General features: G+C 36.6%; 1 protein-coding gene across 2 annotated transcripts in view; it reads left to right on the forward strand.

Moving 5' to 3' along the window:
- The window catches only part of TMPRSS11A (transmembrane protease, serine 11A), a 64,555-nt gene extending 54,953 nt beyond the window's left edge, over positions 1-9,602 (forward strand). For both annotated transcript variants that reach the window (XM_011965389.1, XM_011965388.1), the window contains exons 9-10: positions 1,089-1,231; positions 8,391-9,602. In XM_011965389.1, coding sequence (XP_011820779.1) covers positions 1,089-1,231; positions 8,391-8,552 — 305 coding nt within the window. In that variant the 3' untranslated portion in view covers positions 8,553-9,602. The remainder of the gene's footprint in view (positions 1-1,088; positions 1,232-8,390) is intronic.
- Positions 9,603-10,702: the final 1,100 nt, after the last annotated feature.

Consider the following 10,702-nt stretch of genomic DNA (forward strand, 5'->3'; position numbering starts at 1 on the left):
TAGAACGCATCTGTAGAACGCAGAATTCCATGACTTGCATCTGTAGAATGCAGAATTCCATGACTTGCATCTGTAGAACACATCTGTAGAATGCAGAATTCCATGACTTACATCTGTAGAAGGTGCTGCTTTAACTCTTTAGGAAAGAGGCTCTGAACTCCAGGAAGGCTCGCCCTTTTTGAAATGGCTCAGCAGATTAGGTCAGGCCCACCTTTGATGATCTCCATTTGGTTAATTCAAAGTCAAACTCATTAGAGGTCTTAATCGCATCTGTAAAACTCCCTCATCTTTGCCAGATAACATAACCTAATCATAAGAATTGCATCCATCACATTCACAGATCCTGCCCATATGTGGGAGGAGGGGAATCACACTGGAATCTTGGGGACTATCCTAGAATTCTGCCAACTGCAGGGTCATGGTCTCCCAATCAATATATGGTTTGGTATAAAGAATCCGTGAATGCTTGTGCTATTCTTAGTTTTCTACATAACCTGCCATAAATACTGGTTTCTAAAACTCAGAATCTAGCTTACAGTCTGCAGCCACCAACTTGTAATACATTAGAAGTGAAATCATTGCCATTTAATGCATTTACATATGTATGTATGTATGATATATGACATATATTTCACATATGTTTTGTATTTATGAAAGCTCATCATAAACTTTAAATAATAAAATAAAAGTACAGGGTGTTATAGGCATTTTATCAAGCCAAAGGAGAAAACTATCTAGGCATGCAAAGTTTCTGCGAACAATCTGAAACCCACAAATAAAAGCTTTAAAAAAGATAAAAGGCCTTCCTGAAATATACAAACTGATTATTTTTAAGGTTAAATTTTCCAGAAAAAAGAATCCAAATGGCTTTCTTGCTTTCAGAAATCTTTATAAAAATGTGATTGGACAATAATTGTCATTTGATGTGCCAGATTTAACCAGAAATTCTTTTCGCTAGACACTGCTTATATTAACCTCATTCCGTATTGACAATTTTACTATGAAAAATATATTAGGAAAGTCTGCTCACTTCACTCTAGCCAAAGATGCTGATTGTAAATACTAGAATAACTTTATTTTTTCTTAAGGGGAATCCCAAAATGAACTTCGAGAAGCCAGAGTAAAAATCATAAGTGATGATGTCTGCAAGCAACCACAGGTATATGGCAATGATATAAAATCTGGAATGTTCTGTGCCGGATATATGGAAGGAATTTATGATGCCTGCAGGGTAAGTTGGAGGGTTTTTTTGTATTACTAACTCAAAATTTTTTATCTGGCTCAGGATATATTATATTCTTTACATAAGGACAAAACATAAGTATCATGTCAGCTCAAAAAAGTTACAAATGCAAATTTCACAGCACAAAATCCTTTTAAATGTTTTATTAAGATAAGTGAAGAGTTTCTGTGATGCTATCAAACAAACAAAATTAGAATTTCTTAACCAGAAATCCACAGATTAATAAAGCAGTTTGTTTTCTCAAGGGGCTCACATTCAAGAAAGAAAAAATCATAAACAGAGAAGTATAAAGTGATATTTTAAATAATATAATGAAAAGCAAATATTTTTCTTGAAGGAAACATTTTTTGGAACATGTATCAGAGATGAGATGTAAATAAGGCCTGAAGAATAAATAACACTTACCCAATTTCAGAATAAGAAAATAATGTTACAGAAAAGACAAAAAGCATAGCCAAAAATATGAAGGTGTGAAATTACAATTCATATCTAAGGGAACTCCAAGTAATCAGTTGGGTCTCAGCATGAGGAGGATGAGAGGAGAAACAAGTAGATAACCATGAGAAGGTGGATTAGGCCATGCTGTGATTCCATGGGTCCTCCCCAGTGCCCTCCTCTGCCTTCTAACATGCATGTTTTCCAGTGAAGGTATGAGTGTGTTTCTTCCTGGAGACACTTGCTTTTTAACATGAGATTCTTTAGAACTCTAAGGAGGCCACACTATGTGGAAATGATGGAATGTTATTGATATCAGGTGGCAGAACGCCCTGTCCAGTCTCACAAACTATACCACATGCGCGACCTCTATGGGAAAAGGAGCAGGGAGCTATGTAGCATAGAGACTGGGCAAAAGCAGGATCTGGTTCGCAGCCAGCCTCAGTTGCCGAGAACGTGGAGGAAGGCAGGCAGAATTTAGATTCCAACAAAAGACCATACCATGGGGAAACAGGTGGAAAGCGCAGGAGTCTTGGAGCAGACAGGACCGGGGAATTCAGGTGAACCATGAGATTACTGAAAAGCTTTAGGAGGGATTGGTGGTCATAGAGAGGTTTCACTGGATTGGAGAGGCTTCACTGGATTGGGGAGCAGAGGTAAACTTTCTGCCTAACTGTGCAAAGTAAGTGAGAAAACAAGACTCTAGTCACAGAAAAATAGGGTACGTTATCAGGGCAGCGGTGCAGGTACGAGGATCCAAGACAGGAATACAGTGATTGTAACTGGGGCACATGGTGAGGGGCCTAGTCTGATACAACAGAAGTGCAAGCACCACCATCAGCTAGTCTTTCTCCAATTTACGAATTATTGATATAGAACTCAATAAATCCCATCCTGTATATACAAGATTGGTCCTGAAGCATGTTTTGGGGGGAAAGGAGAGAGAAAGCCGCTAATTTTTCAACCAGAGGTCTAACCAAGCAAGACCCAAACACAACTGAGAAAAGGACCAGAATTGCTTATAGGAAAGCCAGAAATGAAAGGCTTTGACAACTTGATCAAGATTCGTGATTCCACTGTTGTTTCCAGTTCAGTTAAGCATTTACAAAAGGATCCCTTGTTGTAATTACCACATAGGCAGCTGCTACACTGATTAGCGAACTCTGTCAAGGTGGCACTGAAAATCATTTTAGAAAATGATAGGTGGATGTTTGCAACATTTTTCTGAAGGATCTATAATTTAAAATCAGGTTGCTGGGAACCTGCTGTATAGGAAAATCAGTCAAGAACTGTCCCCGGTCATTTTTCCATTTATTCTAACTCTCTTCACTCATTCACTAAAAAAAAAGTTTGAGTGCCCTACTCTTTACTATACATCGTACATATACCGAAGGTAGTCTCACAAGCAAAAACCTTCCTGGAACCTGCTTTCAGGAAAACTGCTGTCTAGTGGATCAGATATGAATGAATCAAAAAATTATGCCAATGAAAAAGAAAACTTGGAAGGAGAAGGTCATTGTTCCATGAGCATATTTATAAGAAATGAACATGACTAGCTGGGGTGGTGAAGCTAAGTGGTGAATGGAGTGAACTAGTATCCAGGAAGATTTCAAATGATGATAGGGGCAGGGAGAATTCTAGGAGCTGAAACATCACATGGTGGAACACAGAACGCACATGACCCAGTGGTACAGGAAGAGGTAGAAGAGTTTGTTTGAAGTCAGACTTTGCAGGCCCTTGTGAGCCACATTATTTTTTCCCTGTTTTGTAAGGACAATAGAAAGCCACTAAAGAGTTTTAATCAAGAGATTTATATTAAATTAGTTAATATGTGTAAAGCTCCCCAAACACTGCCTGGTATACTGTGAGTACTCTTCAGACATTTGTTAAATTAAAACGGTGGAATGATCAAATTTGAATATTGTGAGAAGTGTTCTGGTGAAAGTAAGGAAAATATCTGGGAAAGGGCAGTTGAGGATCAATCAGCATGTACTGCAAAAATCCAGGTGAAATATGTTAGTTTGGATGAATATGGTGACATGGAGACAAAGATATTTAGAGGTAACAGTGGCAAATGAAGTAATGGATTTCATATGGTTGGAGAGAAGGGGTGGGGCAAAGAATGATATATCAATTCATGGTCTAAAAAACGAAAATAAAATAAACTCCCGGCTTGAGAGGCTGCAGGGATTATAATAATAATCAATGAGTTAGGAAAGAGTGACGAAGGTCCAGATCTAGAAAGACAGCATGGGTCCAGCATCAACCACATGGAATTGGAGGTGCTTTTGAGATACACAAGTAAGGAAGTGAGGACTTCCACTCATGCCAGTTCCTTATCTAGGAGAATGTCCCCTGTCTTCCCACCAATTAATAGCCCAAGTTTTAGCTTAATTCTCTTTTCATGTGTGAAAATCCTACGTCTGTTACCACTGTATCCCCTGTCGTTTTGTGTTAGTAGCTGACACAAGATTCACCTGACACTCAATATGACTTCTCGCTGCCTTTGTGCCCTGCCTCTTCAAATAGATAGTAAGGACTGTGGAGGCTCCTTGCTGATTGAATTCTTCATGAGTGATTGATTATTTAAGGAAGAGGAAATGAGAATTAGTGAAAAGAAAGAGAGAAAGAAGGGGAAAGTAATACTATTTGAATTATCATCTGTCTAAATTTACAATTTAAAAGTGCACTGCAGCTGGCCTGAAGACAAATCAGTGGGGATGCTTGTTAAAAGTGCAGGCCTAGGATCCCACCCTGGTCCAACAGAATCTTTAGAGGTGGGCATTAGAGATCTGCATTTAAGAACTTCCCTTCATAACGTTTATTCAGAATGAAGTCTGAGAAACACTGATAAACGGATGTCAGTTATAAATCCCAGGATGCTCATGGTAATATATTTATCTTTTCTCATCTACAAGTAGCCCAATGCCTTTTTAATGCTCTGAATAGGATTTTGAATAATTCCACTTGTCTGTTTCCATACCCTTCATAGTGCATGGAATGTTTCTTGTTATGTTTAATACATTCCATTATATCTTATCTCAGTTGATCTTTTGAGGATTTTTTAAAAAAAAAAATCCTGCACTTTCTAACTTAAGGAAATGGTAAAAAGAACATTATACTGTTTTTTAAAACTGATCTAACCCGTATCACGTTAACTAATAAACTCTATTAAACAATGCTCCAAAGGGAGGCAGAAGCTGACCATCCATGAATGTCAAGAAACCACGGTGCTATTAGAAGACACTTAAGAAAAGTCCATTTCTAGAACATAAACTAAGTCCACTATAACTCCAAAAAATGTTCATGTACAGTACAGTAATCATGGATGTTCCTGATGAAAGCCCAAAGGAACATTTGAATGTATAAAGAAAGATTAAATTATGTTTGGCATTTTATGACTCTCGGGTGGGTTTTAATTTGCACTCATTTGGCTACTAGACAAGAAGTCGGACTTCCTATTTTTTTTCTCTATCCCACTGCACCCTTAGCTATGATTTTGTATTAGCCAGATTTTCTAGGTTTCTTCTTTGTTCATTTTTAAAATGTGTAGATTGAAATATCTAAGCATGGAGACTTTACATTCAAATTCATCTCTGCTCTTCCCCCAAACCCATCAAAATGACCATAAAGGCAGATAAAGTCAGGTGTGGTGGCTCACACCTATAATCTTAGCACTTTGGAAGGGACAAGGAGAGAGGATCGCTTGAGCCCAGGTGTTCAAGGCTAGCCTAGACAACAAAGTGAGACCCAATCTCTACAAAAAATGTAAAAATTAGCTGGGTGTGGTGGTGCATGCCTGTAGTCCCAGCTACTCAGAAGGCTGAGGTGAGAGGATTGTGAGCCCAAGAGTTTGAGACTACAGTGAGCTGTGATTGCGCCAGTACACTCCAGCCTGGGAGACAAAGAGCAACTCAAAAAAACAAAACAGAAAAACTCTGTAACAAACATTTTGAAAAATTTCTTGTCATCATCTATAAAATATAATTTTCTATATATCTACAAATTGTACTTTAAAAAAGCTATCAACTAATAAAAACCAAATGAGAGAAAGCTGAAAAAATGCCAACAAAACTTTGAAAGAGAAAGAGAAGATGGAGGAGTTTTAACTGACTTAGTAAAGAAGAGGCTAAAACATAAATGTCTTGGGTGGAGAGGGGAGTGAAATACTAATTTTAAGTAAAACCAATATTTTGGGAGATATGGGTGCAGAAATGTAAAGACTTCACAGAGAGTACTTGGAACACCCCATTTCTCCCTATCCTAAATAATCAGTCTAATCCATATCACATCTCTACTTTCCCCACCTCTACCACCTCTTTCCAAACATCTAAACTCCAGAGATGGGAAGTTTGTACTCTGTAGCAGTTGAATCTGAGGCCCTTTAACTCAGTGATAATAACATAGTAGAAAGCAGAGGGGGCCTGAAAAGGGGGGATTATGTGAAAGCAGACCTCAACCTCTTCCCATGCTTTCCCCCAAAGTGCTGCAGGCAGATATACATAATGCCTCCAACTTTCTCCCTGCAAGAAATTGCAAGATTCTTCTCTAGAGAAGCCCACAGTCTAGAGGGGGGAAAAATGCCTCCATATACTGATATTTGAGAGGCCCCTACTAGAATACAGAGTATCAGCCCAGAAGCCCTTCTACCTACCTGTATTAGTTCATTCTGTGCTGCTGTAACAGAATGCTGAAGACTAAGTACATATAAGGAACAGAGATGTATTTCTTACAGTTCTAGAAACTGGAAAGTCCAAGGTTGAGGGTCCCACATCTGGTCTTCATCTTGCCCCACATCTTGCCTCATCATCCCATGCAGAAAGGTGGAAGGGCAAAGAAAGCACAAAATGGGTGGAGGGAGAGAAGGCCAAACTCATTCTTCTATCAGGAACTTAATCCTGTGATAACAAACCCATCCCTATGGTAATAATATGAATTCACTCACAAGAGCAGAACCCTCATGATCTGATCACCTCTTCTTAGGTCCCATCTCTCAACGTTGTTGCATTGGGGATTAAGTTTCCCCAACATAAGAACTCTTGGGCACACATTCAAACCATAGCACCACCCAGCACAAAAGCACAGAACTTACAATCTGCTTTCTAGCACCACACCCTAGAACCAAACAGTAAGAATCATCTCTAGAAGTGTAGCAACAATACAATCACAATTTTTAAAATCCAGTGGAAGGATTGGAAGATAAAATCAAGGAAATCTCTCAGAAAGAACAACAACAGAAAAAAGACACAGAGGAGAAAAATTAACAAGAAAAATTAAGAAGATTAGAGGATAAACTCAGGAGGTCCAACATTAAATTAATAAGAGTTCTGAAAACATAAAACATGAGTGTACAATATAAAAAAATAATAATAAAGAAGACTCCTAGTTCTGAAGCTTACATGCATCCTATTGAAGAAAAGGTCCAAGTAGTTCTGGGCACAATAAATGAAGTAGTTCTTTCCAAGACATGCCATCATAAAGGGTCAGAAGCCAGGGATAAGGAGAACAATCTTAACACTTTGAAGGAAGAAGCATCAGAACACATAGAACTCCTCAACGGTAACTCTAGAAGGTAGAAGACGGTGGAAAATGCATTCAAATTTCAAAGGGAAGATTATTTCAACCTAGAATCCTGCCCATGCTAACTAAATATCAATTGTGAGGGTGGAATTAAGAATTTTAGACAAGTAGTGACTGAAAAAAATGTACTGCTGATACCCTCTTTCTTAGAAAACTACTTGAGGGGGTACCTCAGCAAAATTAGGGAATAAATCAAGAAAGTGGAAGACATAAGACCTGAAACTGTTAATCCAACACTAAAGAGTGGTATCATATAATCCCAACATCATAGCTCTGCACCAGGCTTAAAATAACAAGCTCGAATTTGAGCAGAAGTAAGAAAAGATTGTGTGTGTGTGTGTGTGTGTGTGTGTGTTGATATGGTGGAACTGTTTCAGAGGAAGCAAAAGAACTAACAAGCCATCTGATGTCCTTGAACATTAGTAAACCTTATTGTGAGGTGTTGGTAGATCTTTTGGAGCATTCAACATTTACCAGGTACATAGAACACTATCCACATGAAAAAAGAGTTGTGTTATTAATTCTAGGAGACCCAAAAAGGATTTCTGTAATGCAAATATGTTACTTGACTCTTCCATTAATAAAATTTTCCAACTGGTATTAAACATAGGCTGTTAATTTAACCAAAAATAGAGATACTATAATGTAAAGACGTGGTGTGGAAAAGTTGCAAAGAAGTTGTAAAACAACTAAATCACTAACTACGTAAGGAAAAATAAATGTTTACTGTCTAAATCTAGAAACTGTAATTTGAGCATATTATCCAATGATAAGGAGTCAGACACTATAAGAAATTATTAAAAAAGCATGAAGTGGCTACCTCTTGGAGAACAGCCTGTGTGAGAAAACATGGGACATAATTGCTTTTCAAGCCTCTTCATGTTCTTTCGTTTTTGTCTTTTTTAACTAAGTGCTGTTTATTCTAACAAAATAAACTTTATTTTTTAAATGTGAAAGTTAAATCTTAAGGCTCTTTGTAATTTTAAAATCCATGTCTCAATTAATTATTCTGTGTTGATAATCTATACACGTACTGTCTAGTAACAAAATATGTGATTCATCAAAATATCTTAAATAATGAGCTTTATGTTTAGCTAATTTTCTTTCTCTTTTCTTACGTTTTTATTTTCAGGGTGATTCTGGGGGACCTTTAGTCACAAGGGATCTGAAAGACACCTGGTATCTCATTGGAATTGTGAGCTGGGGAGATAACTGTGGTCAAAGGGACAAGCCTGGAGTCTACACACAAGTGACTTATTACCGAAACTGGATTGCTTCAAAAACAGGCCTCTAATTTGCCATAAAAGTTAAACCAAGAGAGCTGTATGCAGGTCATATATGCGTGAGAATTCAACTATCTAATGGGTGTAGTACAACAAAGTGATATTAAATTACTGGATCTAGCAACATGAAACACACAACGTAAGTTATTTAGAATCACTTTAATCAACCAATAATCCTTAGCCAATTTATAAGGGACTTTTATTTGTAAAGTAATAGATCTGGCTTGAAACATACAATAGAGATACCTAGCTCTTTAAATCATGAATGTTGAAGTACAAATGAGACTCAATACATATTTCTGAAGTTAGTCCATGAGATTTTTAAAATGTCTTTATCAAGGGGATCTCCTTTTAACTGAGACATTTTTGAACTCACAAAGTGTTCAAGAAACCCTTGTATAATTCCCTACGTTTCTCTAGAGCTCACAAATATTTTTTCTTTTTCCTTATTCAATCAGATTTTCCAAAGCACTTTTCCACCATAAAAAATGAATTTTCTACTTCTAAACCCATTTGAGGGACACAAATAAAAGAAAGCCATATGTAGGAAACAAAGTCTGATAGTAAAGCAAGTCAGAGATCTTCTAACTTTTTTTAGTTATAAAGCCTCTAATTTTTTGTTGACTTTTCTACACACACACACACAAACCCACACACAAGCACACTCACATAGATATTCCTATCCCACATATATAACCAGAAAAATCCAGATTAATGAATGATATATAGATAGAGTGATTAGTTGATCAAAACTATGTATTTGTTAAAAATTTGGGAGAAGGTGATGGTGATTTCATAAGTCCCAAAACACAGGCACAAGAAATTTGACATTTCATAGATGCACTTGCACATTTTGACCACAAGGGGGAAATTTTGTACATTATTATTGTATGGTTAAATGCCTGAAAAAAATAAGAATTCACTAATACCTTGAAAAATCAAAGAATATTGTCTTCCTCTGTAGCAAGAAAAATTGTATGCCCTTGCATTTCTACAGCCAAATAGCTTATAAAGCTTATGGCAATGTCCCAAGTATTGCAACCATAAAACCCTAGTTTTAGAAAAATTTGAAAATAAATATAAAATTTGAGCACCTACTGCATATAACACATGTGGTTATAACATATAACATATAGGATGTTTTCTCTTTTGGACCACATAAACAAAGTGGTTCAAAAGAGAAAACATACTCCATAAGCAACGTGTCTCCTGAAGTCATTAGGAGAGTAAGGCCAACATCATGAATCTTTCAACTGTCATTAAAATTACATTTCTTTTAAATAACTAGTTTGGATCACTCTGAAGCTCAGTTCACAAACTTGGCACTATTTATATTTTGGTCTGGATAATGTTTTATTGTGTTTTGTAATACAATTAAATTAAGGCTTTGTGGAAGCAGTTATTCCGCTTGGCAATGCTTGTGAAACATTACGGTCTGCAGACTGGGGAGTCATTTACTCATGTAGTCCAAATATAAGACAAATCATTGGAATGATGAACTTGCTTTATAATAATTTCCCTCATGTACTATTGAGAAGTCACGAAAATAATTCTAAAATACCTGAAAGAGATACGCAGTTCATTCATAAAACACTTGATTCATAATTTAGACTCATAGAATTTTAAAGCTTAGAAGAGATTGCATGTCACGTAGGCCAATACACTTATGTTATGTTTAAAAGAACTGAAGCCAGAAAACTATATATTTGTTATATATAAATGACTCAGAGAAGCAATAGGTAGTCTGCATCACCAATGGGCCTAGAACACAGGCACCAGTTTCACCTTCCCTTTTTCTTGTAAAGTATCTTTATTATTGCCTATTTTTGTTGAATCAACAGATCTATAAAATTTTAAGTCAGGGCTATTGAACCTGTATTAAGGTAGAAAACTCTTAAGATAAGAATTTTAAATGATGAGATTCATTTAGGCAGCTGGCTGCCAATTCTCTGAATTCACTTCAAGACAAAGTTTCTTCTTCATATATAAATATACATAGGCATATAAATTATTCTATATTATGGTGGTAAAATTTAATGCTGACTTTGGATGTTCAGATTCAGGAAATGATCTTAGAATTATAAACTTTGTATTTTTAAACTATTTGGTGCAGCATTTCATTTTGGGTCACATGTAAGCAGATATTGATTGATATGTCATT

Source organism: Mandrillus leucophaeus, unplaced genomic scaffold (genome assembly GCF_000951045.1).
Source record: "Mandrillus leucophaeus isolate KB7577 unplaced genomic scaffold, Mleu.le_1.0 Scaffold722, whole genome shotgun sequence".
In the NCBI taxonomy this organism is placed as follows: domain Eukaryota; kingdom Metazoa; phylum Chordata; class Mammalia; order Primates; family Cercopithecidae; genus Mandrillus; species Mandrillus leucophaeus.